This window comes from Danio rerio, chromosome 12, assembly GCF_052040795.2.
Source record: "Danio rerio strain M-AB ecotype USA chromosome 12, GRCz13ab, whole genome shotgun sequence".
NCBI lineage: Eukaryota > Metazoa > Chordata > Actinopteri > Cypriniformes > Danionidae > Danio > Danio rerio.
In genome coordinates, this window is record NC_141032.1 from 31,436,484 (window position 1) to 31,449,899 (window position 13,416).

General features: G+C 35.6%; 1 protein-coding gene across 4 annotated transcripts in view; it reads left to right on the plus strand.

The window, feature by feature from the left end:
- The first annotated feature begins 7,410 nt into the window (after positions 1–7,410).
- The window catches only part of adgra1a (adhesion G protein-coupled receptor A1a), a 78,517-nt gene continuing 72,511 nt past the window's right edge, over positions 7,411–13,416 (plus strand). For all 4 annotated transcript variants that reach the window (XM_087276514.1, XM_087276510.1, XM_087276513.1 and 1 more), the window contains exon 1: positions 7,411–7,738. Coding sequence is in view for 1 of the 4 variants with exons in the window: in XM_087276511.1 (XP_087132637.1) it covers positions 7,703–7,738 (36 nt within the window). In the remaining 3 variants the exon portion in view is untranslated. The remainder of the gene's footprint in view (positions 7,739–13,416) is intronic.

Genomic DNA, 13,416 nt, shown 5'->3' on the forward strand with positions numbered 1-13,416 from the left:
CCATAAACAATAGAAATAAAATGATCCTTCAGCATAAAGAAATGTAAGATAACGCTTATTTACGTCTGTTACAGTGTTAATTAATACGTTAGTTAACAAATTAGTGCTTACAAGAACCATTAATGAACAAATGTAACATTTTAATGCTGGAGTTCAGACTATAATAAGGTTTATAATTACACTAACAAATGCTTTGTTAATGGTAAATCATATTAATAAATGGTTAACAAACATGAAAAACATGTAAGTTGAAGCTGGGAATTCCACATACTCTAAAACCTGCATGTTATTCATGCTTGTTCACTAAAAAGACATCTATTTCAGACAGATTCCTCTGGCATCCACAGTTCCTCCTGTTGGATGTGGTTCTTATTCTTCTTTTTCATTTGGTGGTTTACTCTGGATACCGTGGGTCTTGATCATCTCAAACAAACACGTTCTGTCTTGGTCACAGATGCGCCAGCGAGACGCGCATAGTCCATAAACAAACCTTTTATAAAATACATAATTTATCCAGGCCTTTTATATATTTATATTTTATATAAAAACTATAAATATACATTTTAATGAAATTTTAAGAACATTATATGCAAAAAAAAAAAAAAAAATCTATAGGGTAGGTTACAGGCTAAATAAATGCACCTCGTCAGCTGAACATCACTCTGGTCAACGTACGCCCTTCTGTTTAATGCTTCATAAAGAAAGATGACAGACACAATCTCAATAAACACTTGATGCTTGCTGTCAACTAGGCTAGGTAATTAAGGGCATTTGTTATAACATTTATAGGATCTGTTGTTGTCAAATAAGTTTCCTTATAATATTTTTGTTGAAAATCTGTTGTAACCCATGTTTCTGGCTGTTTACAAACCAGTCTCTCCAACGTGGGTATCATAATTAAACGCGGGTTACCAGGGTGATAATTCATTTCTTTGTCTTTAATCTGGAGCATCAACATAACATTCACAAACAGCATTACTACAGCATTGCATCTGCCGAACTTTTCTCCACTTCCTTTTTTTCCCTCTCTCCTACTTTCCGGTGCACCTCCCTTAAAGGAGCCAGAGTACATCAATAAGTTTCACAACTAACAGCTATTAAACTTTGCACCAGACATTTTTTAAAGTAAATAAAAAATCTTTCTAAGTAGATTCAATACCATTTTTACATTTAAGTATTATTTATTCATTCATTTTCTTGTCGGCTTAGTCCCTTTATTAATCCGGGGTCGCCACAGCAGAATGAACCGCCAACTTATCCAGCAAGTTTTTATGCAGCGGATGCCCTTCCAGCCACAACCCATCTTTGGGAAACATCCATACACACATTCACTTACACACTCATACACTACGGACAATTTAGCCTACCCAATTCACCTGCACCGCATGTGTTTGGAGTGTGGGGGAAACCAGAGCACCCGGAGGAAACCCACGCGAAGGCAGGGAGAACATGCAAACTCCACACAGAAACACCAACTGAGCCGAGGTTCGAACCAGCAACCTTGCTGTGAGGCGACAGCACTACCTACTGCGCCACTGCCTCGCCCAGTATTAATTAACAAATTATCAATTAAAATAATGAGTAAAATGTAAGGTTACACTGTAGTGTGCCTTATCACCAGTAAAATAACCAGCCTTTGTATTTAATGTATATATTTTCTTCCAATTTATCGCATCCAAACTAAATTGTGGCCAGTTTTACTTATTATACTGTGCTTTGACTGGCTATGTAGTTCAAAAGCAAAATTGTTAGCTATAGTATTGAAAAAATATAATTCACAATGCAAAACCCTGGCCCTGCAGTTATCTCTCTCTGAAAAAAAAAATCTTATAGCCTATAGCCTACTCGTTTCAGTTTAGGCTATGGGACAAATTTTTTTTTATACTTACACTATTTTATAAAAAACTATCATTTAATCTTATTATAAATTAGCTTATATATATTTATTTATTTGTTAAAAGTGACACGATTCTCCCCAGCTGTTCTTTTTAGGCTTACAGGACCTTGTCACAACAATAAACAGAATAACAACAACCTGCTAATAATAATAATAATAATAAAATATTATTATTATTATTATTATTATGGTAATATTTGATTACCTGCCACTATAAGCAAAACCTTAAAATAGGTGTCATTATGTCCCAGTTTGCATATCTCTTACTGGCTGTTATAAAATTAAGTAAATGCAAGAGATGAGCCGCAATTCTGTTTCCCTCTAACATACAAACTTTTATTTTATATATGAAAGACAATTGCAGCACACCTTGAGTGCATGCATATGTTTTTTTTTTTTATATAACTGCCAGAAACCATTTTGAGGTTGTGCCTATAGGCAGTTGGTCAAAAAATAACAATAAGGCTATTAATAAAGAAAGTTATTATGTTCATGGCTGTGACAACATCCTGAAAGCCTAAAAAGAAAAGCTGGTGGGAATTGTGTTGGTTTTAACAAATGAATAAATTAATAAGCTAATTTATAATATGCTTAAACCATCTTTTTTTTTATTAGCCACACTTTATTCTGTGTGTGTGGTTGCTATGACCCAGATGTGTAGCCAATGAAACAAAATGCTTAAACATTAAAATGTAAGGTTTAGAAAATTAAAGTATAGAAAATAAAATTCCCAGGGAGAGACAGTACTGTTACTGCAGGCCAGGGTTTCGTTGCATTGTAAATTATATTTTTCCACACTATAGGCTATGCAGTGCAACAACTAACAATTTTTCTTTTGAAATAAATAGCCAGTCAAAGCATGGCACGTTCCAGTATTATGATATTAGCTTATAATAATAATTGTCAGGAATCCTTCTGGACAATCAGATTCATTCACTGCACCTGCACAGCCCCAATCACCAGACCAATCACCAATCACCTTCTCCTGTTGCTCATCATCGCTCACACTACATAACCCTGTAAGCCTGGAACAGTCACTCATTTATGGTCTGATTTTTTTTGTTAGTACCCAGACTCATTTCTCTACAGTGTGACAGTATTTACCTGATAATGTAGCCTGCCTACCTGCTCACCAGTTTGTTATCCTGTCTGTTATCTTGTCCTGTGAATCCTGTACGGTGTTTACCTCCACTGGCATCATCTTGTTTCAGTTACAACCCGAAGTTAAGTTCTGTTTGTTTGTTTTCTTTTTGTTGGTATTGATGATATTTCTTTTCTGAACAACCTCAAAATTGTTTAAAGTATCATTAAATATTCATTCTCTGTTAATCTGCCTTTGTCTTCTCTCTGATCCATAATAATAATAATAATAATAGTAGTAGTAGTAGTAGTTTTTATTATAGTTATTCATAATAATATTAGACATTTGTTTGGACGTGCTCTTTTCAAGCAGCATTTTTTTTTTTTCATTCTGCAGGCATTTCGCTCTGGCAGTTGGTCAAATATTTTTTAGCTAGCCTATCATTAAAAAGCAGAGTTATTCTGCAATCAGGTTATGTGCTCCATCAGGCACAATCTTAATAGTATCTTGTAGTGTGCTATGCCACAGTTTTCTTTGTCTTGTAGTGTGTGCACGTTTAAGGTTTGTGTGCACTGTAACCAGATTTCATTATCGGTTGGGATTTTAAAACTCCTGCAGCAAGTTAGGAGAAAATGAAAGCACATTAGAATGAGGAAAAATCAGATGCTTATGACAATCTTTAACATAATGACAAATTAAAAATGTAGCAAACAAATGACAGGGGTTTGTGACCCAATTACAGTGGAGCATTAAAGAAACCCTCATTTCCCACAGAACAAAAGAAATCATCTATTCATGGGCAGGAACAAAAACATACACTTGTATCTTTCTTGGAAAATATATCTTTTTAAAACTCATTTGATATAATTTGTATCTATTTTAATGAATTTTTTGTTGGTCTGTTATCTACAAAATGAGCAAGAAGAAAGAATAGCATGAAGTGCACAAGTCAGCTATATGCTTGAACACAATCTTTCATATTATGTGCAATATTTACATTTCTAGAGAAGCCCGTTTTAAACTGTTTTGATTATTACTGACATTTATCATTCATTGCGCTGGTCACTTTAAATGAGCCAGGGCAGGCTTTACAAGCTCTTTGCAGCACTGACCTTGTTCCCAGATCACTTCGGAAGAACGAACTTGGTTGGATGAATGATAGAAGAAACTCATTGTGAGAAAGAAGATACTCTGTGCATGCCTAACCACAATTTTTTTTTTTTTTTTTTTTTGAGAGTCGCCACATTGTGCCTGCCTGTTAAGATGAAAAATTGCTTACAGCACCTTTAATATTTTAAAGAAAGTATTGAAGTTTGCATAAGTAACAATTGATCGACCCATATCACTTATATAAACTATAAGAAATAAGACTTATGACTCAAGAAGAATTTTTGTTTTATTGGATACTGTGGCATAATACTGTGAAAATGTCCTTGGTTAGTTAAAGATAATGTGGGAAATATTATTTTAAATTCACTTCATATTGAATTGACCTAAACTGCATGTGTTACCCACTACATTGCAAAGTTACTTGACAAAATTACCATGGACCATTTGAGTTTAAGTTCTTGCATGCAGTTTTCATAAACAAGCTAATGAATGAAAAAAATGACATTCAGTTAAAGATTCAATAACTCTTTTAAAAAGAAAAAAAATTAGATTAATCATCTTTAGAGAATTAAGTTACACATTTAGATGGTGATTTGTCGCCATCTATTGTCGGTATGTCATTTCTACAGATTTTAGTCATATTTTGAGTTAATAAATCATTATTTCGACTTTTTGTCTTGTTATTTTGATTTAGTATATCATAACTTGGGCTGTTCTTACCAGGCAGAAAAGAGCTTACAGTTTTATCAAAACTTGTCAATTATTTATTGTCAATTGTTTGCACACAAGAGTGTTTTGTCTTGGTGATTTGGAGCTTCCAGTACAGAGACCAAAAGTATATAGTGTAAAGTTTTGGAAACAATAAATGTATAAAAAGTTCAAATAAAAAAAACTCTTAAGTGCCATCTAGAAATCACCAAATCAGACACAAGAAGACTGCAGTGGACTGTCAGAACAGCGGAGAGGATTATTGCTTTGCACCTGCCCAACCTCCAGATCTCTACACATCTTTATCTCTATAGATCTTTTTTATTAGATTAGTTGCTACTTGTTTTTAGTTATACATATACACAACCCTTACTGTATATGATTTTGTAACCAATGTTTTATTATTTACTTTATCCACTTATGTCATTCTGTGTTCTTGTGTTGATTTGTATATACTGTATGTTTGTGTTCCTGAAAAAAAGTGTGTTTGCACACACTTGTCAAATTAATCTCATTCTGATTTCTCTGCACATATATTTCAAAGAAATCGCAGCAGCTGAATAACAAACATTAATATTTTACATTATTATGCCATCAAACATAACATTACAGAAGATGTCTGGCCTTTTATAATGCTAAATATCTGCTACAGATCATTGACTGCAAAGCATTTATTGTGATTTAAGTGAAATTACTTTACACATATTATAATAAGTAGGTTAATTGGAGAAAACAGTAAATGATAACACTTTAAAAATGAGACTATTTAAAAAAAAACGTGTTAACACGTAAATTGCGTGTTAACACGTAAATGACGTGTTAACACGTACCAACGTGTTAACGCGTAAATGACGTGTTAACGCGTAAATTACGTGTTAACACGCAATTGCGCGTTAACACGTTTGTTGCAGACGTTTTGGCCCCAACGGCCTTCCATATTTTTGAGCCCTCCTCTTACTGCGCACGCCTGCTCTCGTTTACAATGCAGTCAAGGCGAGGCGCACCTCAAACGAGCCTAATGACTCGAAATTACGAGAAACGTTCTCGTTGTTTTGACTTATCCGCGCATGCGCAATGTTCACGTGCGCCTTTGCGTCGCGTACTACCTTATCACTAGGCTCGTTTGACTTGGCCAAAATCTGCGCAGAATCGATCACCGGTGATCACCGCAAGATGCATGCCGGTTAGAAATGTGTCCGCCTTGCCTTCGCCTCGCTCTGATGTCACGCTGACGTGCGCCAAAAAGCTCTCGCGGTCGCGAGGCGGGTACCTCGGATAGAGCAGTCGGCCGCAGTTGCTCTCAAAAGACTGCGTTACCAAAAGCATGATGGGAAACGACTGGCTGACGACACAGCTTAATGCTGATTGGATGAGACTGACACATTACACTTTATTAACTTGTTTTACTAAGCTTTATACCTGGATTTGTTGAAAACCTTTTTTGTATTTTCGTTGATAATTAAAAAAAAGTCATAAAGAGCATTACATATGATTATTTATTTAGATTTACATGCAAACAAAAACAAAACACATCTTTGTAAAACATGACGTGACCTATCCAATATAACTAAATGTTACTAATAAATCATTAGGATGTGTGTGTGCTGTATTTTATTTCTCTCTCAGTTTTAAGTCCTGTTTGTTGTCATTTTCACTTTTTATATGTTTGTGTGAATTTTGTATTGTAATTTTTATGCAGCGTTACTCAATGAAAGTCAATCCAATTTATACATATATTCAGACATACAAAGGTAATCAGACTGTTTTGTCATTATGCCTCATCTTTGTGTGGTTTCATATGAGAAGTGAAAAGGGTGTAGTAAACAAGACACACACACACACATATGTATATATATATATATGTATGTGAAGTCAAAAGTAATGTTTAATAGACCAAGAACATTTCCACAGTTTTTCCTACAGTCTAATAGTTTTTATTCTGGAGAAAGTCTTGGGCTGTTTATTTTAGTCTGACTGGAGTAATATCAGTTTATATAGACCTGATAAGCTTGTCAATATAATTAACCCCCTAAGAATTTATTTGTCAAACAATCATTTGTCATGACCCGTCACTCAAAAGCATCTTGCTATGGCTACTTCATTTATAATGTAGCCAAATTAGGTTTCTTGAAAGTTTTCTTGCTGTATAAGCTGTTTATTTCGTTATTCTTTTAACGTTTGTTGAATATACAGAATTATATTTTGAATACACCATTTTAGTTAATGAGCTGTTCATCTTCTGTAATTCCGAACATTTTTTTTTGTAAAAACTGTGATATTTCAATTGCATCCACTCCCATATTAAAAAATACTATAGTAATGTATACTGTAGTGCTTTTGAACCATGTTATAACATAGCCTATTTAAATTTTATAGTTGCTCTGGTATCACAACAACTATAAACACAACCCAATACTGAAAAAAACATGTTCAAAATGCAATAATATTGACTATAAATCACCATAGTATTTTTTCATGAGGTCATTCGTCTGCGATAAAAAACGCGAACGAGATCTCCGTCACTGGTGACGATTCCAGGTGGCTAAACAGCGAGATTCAGCAGGTGTCCGACTTCTGATGTAATTTTTGAGCCCTCCTCTTACTGCGCACGCCTGCTCTCGTTTACAATGCAGTCAAGGCGAGGCGCACCTCAAACGAGCCTACTATTTACATATGAGCTGTCCTTGAAACATGCTTCCATAATATATTTTACGAAAATATATCTGCTATTACGCCTTTTATTATTATTTACCGGCGCTCAATCGTTTTACAAACATCTTTGACATAAACGCAATTTAGCGCCATCTTCCGTCTCTCAAGATTGTGTACCTTCTGTGATAAGGATGGCCTGTGGAGACTTTGGGCTTCTACTTTTATGATGAATATGCATCGACAGAAGCTCGAGAATGAGACGAAAACATCGCTTGGAACACAAAGAACCGGTAAGAAACAAAAATTGTTGGATAAAATAAGGATGTTGTGGATTAATGTAGATTTAGAGCCGAACCATCACACTAGCATATAATATGTGACCCTAACTTGTGATACACAATAACATGTAAGTGATTTGAAAGCAACATTCACACTAATTGACTGTGGAGAACGTTGTACTTGGAGTCATTTGTACACTAGTCATTTGCTGCTTATATAATTTCATTAACGTTATTTAGAATTGACAATGAATATTTTATGAAATTATATTATTATGGAGAAAGTCTAAATGTGTGAATATAAAACCAAATTTACCTCAATCACAGTAGCCTACATTTAAATTATAGATTTGTTTATGCCAAAAAAACAAGAATAGGACAATATGCCAAAGTACAGGTCGAGTTCCATTACGATATTTAGTACATTTACTGATTAGTTAAGTACATTGTTAAGAACATAATTTGGACTTGTGATTTTATAAAAATGTAGGCTAGATTTTTTTTTAACCATAAGGATTCTAGATTTTCAAATGCTTGTTTCTCAGCCAAATATTGTCCTCACAAACCATGCATCAAGCTTATTTATTCATCTTCCAGGTAAATTAAATGTCAGTTTTAAAAATGAAAGCTTTTGTGGTCCAGCAGGGTAAAATATAATGAAGCAGACTGTCACTGGGGAAAGTTGTCTTGTTTCGCAAACTGATTTGATGGTTAAAAGCAGTGAATGTTAGCCTGTCTATGTTACATTTTCATAACCTCTTTGTGTATGTGAATATATTGGTAGTTAACTATATGTTGTGGCATCTTGTGGGAAAGATTGTGCAATAGTTGGTTCTACTTTTTTGTGTGTGGATTGAATATACCAAGTAATAGGCCTCGCTTCTGGAATAAAGTATGACAGCTGTGTGTTTGACTGAGCTGCTATGTTAGGCATATTCGAAAGCTCCGAAACTCTAAAGCTGAAGTGTAGGGTACAATCATTAGAGACAGATTTTTGGCTAGACACAATATTTTCAGCCATTATTTTCAGTTCGGCAAGACACAATGTTCCTGTTCCAGCAGATACTAACTGGTATACATATTATCGGATGAAGCTTTTTGGACTGAAAGGGAAAAGTGTATAATGTGATTGCAGTTCTATAGCATGCTGGGTTCATTCAAGGTGTAGGACTCAGTCCCAGCACATTTGTATCTTTTTTTTTTTCCATTTTATTTTTAGTTTTTAGACACGCAGCAATCTATCCCTAAGGGTCTTCATGAATATTCATCTCTCTGTTTTTATGAGAACAGAAATACAAGAATAACTATTATACATCTACTTTCTCCAAGGCTTGTGGACGACTAACTGCAGTGCACCATAAATGTCTGTTTTGCACTTACTGTAAGTGTACAGCGATTGTAAATGTCATACAGCTCGTATTTTTCTAATGGCATACAGATTTCATACAGTTTGGCCATACAGCGTGATATAAGACCTGCCATTATAACGTTGCAAGATGGAAAAGGGCAAATCTTGGGTTAAAGCTGAAGCATAATAGTCTTGCACTGCTATCTGGTGCTATTAACACATTGACCTATTTCCGATTGATCACGTGTTCATAAGTGCAAAATAAGGCACTTAAGAGAATGAACATGAAGGAGAAAGGATGGGGAATGGCAAGGGATTGAGAGGAGTGTGTGTGAATGATGAAAAGCGTGGTGCGGTTCTCAGGGTGAGTATGCTTCAGAGCACACTGCTCCCACACAGGGAGTGGTGTTCTTTGGCACGTTGTAAATCTAGGCCATCTACTCGGCTGTCCGGCAAAGGCACACATACATGCTCTTGCACATTTGAACACGCTCAGCGATTCCATAGGCAACACAGTAAGTGCATATATGAAGGGCCAGGGGGCCTAAACATGGACGATTGCGTTTCCATGGATATATCTTGTCTTTCTAGCTTTGTGTGGTGCGGTGTGAACGTTTTCTTGAGGTGGGAGGGGCGAGCATCGTAGAGCAGGACATTGCTAATTAGAAGGAATCAGTGTGGTGCAGATGCTTGCAAATGTTGATGTATCTGAAGATCTTTAAAGTAAATGGATTCAGCATTAGGGCTGTGCAATTAATCGAAATTAAATCGCAATCGCAATTTGAAACGTTGCGATTAGTTAATTGCAAGAGGCTGCAATAAAAAATATATATTTAAACAAAAATAACATCTTAAAAACCAGTCCGCTACGCCTCAGAAAATTAAACATTCTAGACTTTCTGTGATTGTGTCGTGAGGCATCACAGACATGGTATCGGTCGTCGTGAACTATGCTACATTACACAAGAAGAAACAATTGAATCTTGTCACGACATCCATGTGTTGTTTACGACTCCCCATGACACCCTACGTCAAGAAAATCATGCCCAAATCATGTGATCTGACCAAAGCTTTATAACTAGCCAATTGAATGAGCACACTTTCGTTCTGTCCAATCAGAATTGCGCAACTTAACTATGCCCACAATAAAAAAAACAAAAAAAACAAACAGGAAATCGCTGACAAGATTATGAGATTATGGTGTCTGCTGCTTCAAAAGCATCAATAGACTAATTAATATCAAAGAAAAACAGCATTTGTAATATGGGAATATTTTTGTTTCAAAGTCACAAATAGCAAACAAAAACAAGGTAAAAAAAAAAAAAGGTAAGATTTGTTGCCATTAAATTTAATTAAATTAGAATCAGCTTGAAGCTTGAATTAAATTGTAAATCAAATCGCAATTGCAATATGTGAAAAAAATTCGCAATTAGATATTTTTCCCAAATCGCACAGTCCTATTCAGCAGTGGCCGTTGTCTTATGATGTTATTTTCTGTGTAAATGAAAAGCGAAACTCAACGGAGTGCACTTTAGTTATTGGTTTCCTGGATCTATGAAGCTGTGATGTTTTCAGATCAGATCATTGTGTTTTAGGGGTCCACATATTATTATTTAAACCATTTTTGTAGTTTATTCAAAGAGTATAGAATACGCAAGACGTGAGACAATATGGCGAATGAAGCCCCGCTTTCTAGTACAGGAGCAAATCATTCATCGATATTGACTGATAGTTCTCTGAGGGAGGAGCTTGGACCAGACGTGAGTTTCTGCAGATTATGTGATTCGAATGTTTAGAAATTAAACTGAAGAGACAGCAGTTGTTCAATTTCAGTGATGCTTCCTATATGACATTTAATCGTAAGCTTGGCTAGCAATTTTGGAGAATTTGATGTTTGCTTATTCTAACAGAATGCCCAAGCATTCTGCCTGAGACCATGTTTTAAAGATGGTCGCCAAGTAAAATGACTTACCTTAAAGGGACTTTGGTTTATTTCAAGGCTGTCTGGAATACTTGATTCTAAATGGTCATTCGCTGCATTCCAATATATGTAAATCCCTGAAATAACTGAAACTAATAACGCAGGCACTTTCTGGTACTTCGGTCATCAGTGAGTGTATTCCTCCAGGATTTCGAGGGACATTATATTGTTCATATTATATTGTATCTTATATTTTACAGAACAAACCATTATCAAACATTCATTCATTTATTTTCTTTTCAGCTTAGTCCCTTAATTAGTCCAGGGTCGCCACAGTGAAATGAACAGGCAACTTATCCAGCATGCCCTTCCGGCCGCAACCCATCTCTGGGAAACAACCATACACACTCATACACTACAAACAATTTAGTCTACCCAATTCACCTGTACTGCATGTCTTTGCACTGTGGGGGAAACAGGAGCACCCGGAGGAAACCCACGCGAACGAAGGGAGAACAGGCAAACTCCACACAGAAACGCCAACAGATTCAGCTGAGGCTCGAACCACCAACCTTTTTGCTGTGACTGTAAGGCGACAGCACTACCTACTGCGCCACTGTGTCGCCCATTATTATACAATGACATCTATCTAATTATTCTAACTTGCCTAATTAACCCAGTTAAGTCTTCAAATGTCACTTTAAGCTGAATACTAGTATCTTGAGAAATATCTAGTCAAATATTATGTACTGTCATCATGGCAGAGATAAAAGAAATCAGTTATTAGAGCTATATGTCTAGAAATTAGTTGAAAAAATTGGTTTTCCATTAAACTGAAATTGGGGGGAAAAAATTCCGAAGGTCTAATAATTCTGACTTCTTCTGTTTCTATTTAACTGAAGCTGGATCTGTTAAACAGCCTCACCTCATGGTTTTTATGGTCTTCCACAGTAATATTTGTAGTTAAATGTGACTTTGTATGTTTACTCGTATTGAATGTGCACCTTTTGTGCCTTTTTCTTCTGGTTAAAAGGTATATACTGCCACATACGATCATGATTGTGTGTAAACTCATGGCTTAGCGAGGGTTGTTTGCGTCTACATGTCCTTTGTTTTGGGTGATTCCGTGTTGTGATGATGTCATAGAAATCGTCTAGACCCTGAATTTGTGGGAAATCCACAGCATTTAAAAAAAAAAGTTTGCATGGATGGTTTAGCAATAAATTCAGCAATTGCAAAATCATATATATATATATATATATATATATTGTGTAGTAAAAAATGTGGGGTAGTCGCATTCAATTTTATTGTATTATTAATGTATTAAATATATTACATAAAGCATCATGATACTTTTTACTTAATCAGCATCTTGACACATCCTATTAACTGAGCTTATTAATTAGGAATTAAGTAATATTTATTTTTCTTAAGCAAAAGTCCAACTATTTTAGCATTCAATTTTAGGATCATTCGTTTGCGCAATACCTGCATTTCACCATTCAGTTCCCAGTGGATAAAATGAAGTCATGTCTTGCATATTTTCTCATTTAATATGCTGGTTCACTTGGAATTACATCACGTTACATAAGCAAAATTGTTTGCAAATGTTAACTAATCTTTACTTGAAGCCCTTTTATTTATTTGAGCTGCAACAAAGGAAGAGTTTGACCTCTGCAAGGAGAAAGGCAAAAATACACAGGCTGCTCCCAGTACCCGTCTCTCTGTAGAAGCGAGTCCGAAAGAGAAAGAAAGAGTTGAGTTTATTCCATGCATAACATTACATAGATGCCCACTCACACATTCTGTCAGGGTGGCTGCTGTGTGGTTATTTTTGGAAGAACACAAACCGGATTTTGATCATGCTAATGTCTGAACACTTGCCCTCACGCTGACTCTTTGTACTGACCCAGAAATGTGTATATATTTGCAAACAGCATATATATAAATGCAGACAGGAGCAAGTGGATGCAGATAGGGAGCGATGGAGAGATTTAAATGACTGATTGCGTATGACATGTCTAATGATAGATGCTGACAGCGGATCCCCTTAAACTACATGCTGGACTTGCAAAGGTAACTAGCTGAGACATGTTTCTTGCATCGGATGAATTGAACAGAACTGATGGGAACATGTGAAACACTGTGGGTACCACGGGAGTGCAGGAAGTAAATGCAGTTACACTTACTGTAATATTGTGGAATATTTCACAACAGTCTCAGGTAGAGAAAATGGCAACTATTGATGAAGTTATTTTCTTATTGCAGCTTATTGTAGCCAAGGACTGCCCACTTTGATATGACTGTCTGATAAATATGTATAACAGCCAACTGCAGTTACAGTATTGGGACTACTGTATTTATTAAATACACTCACCGGCCACTTTATTAGGTACACCTGTCCAACTGCTCATTAACGCA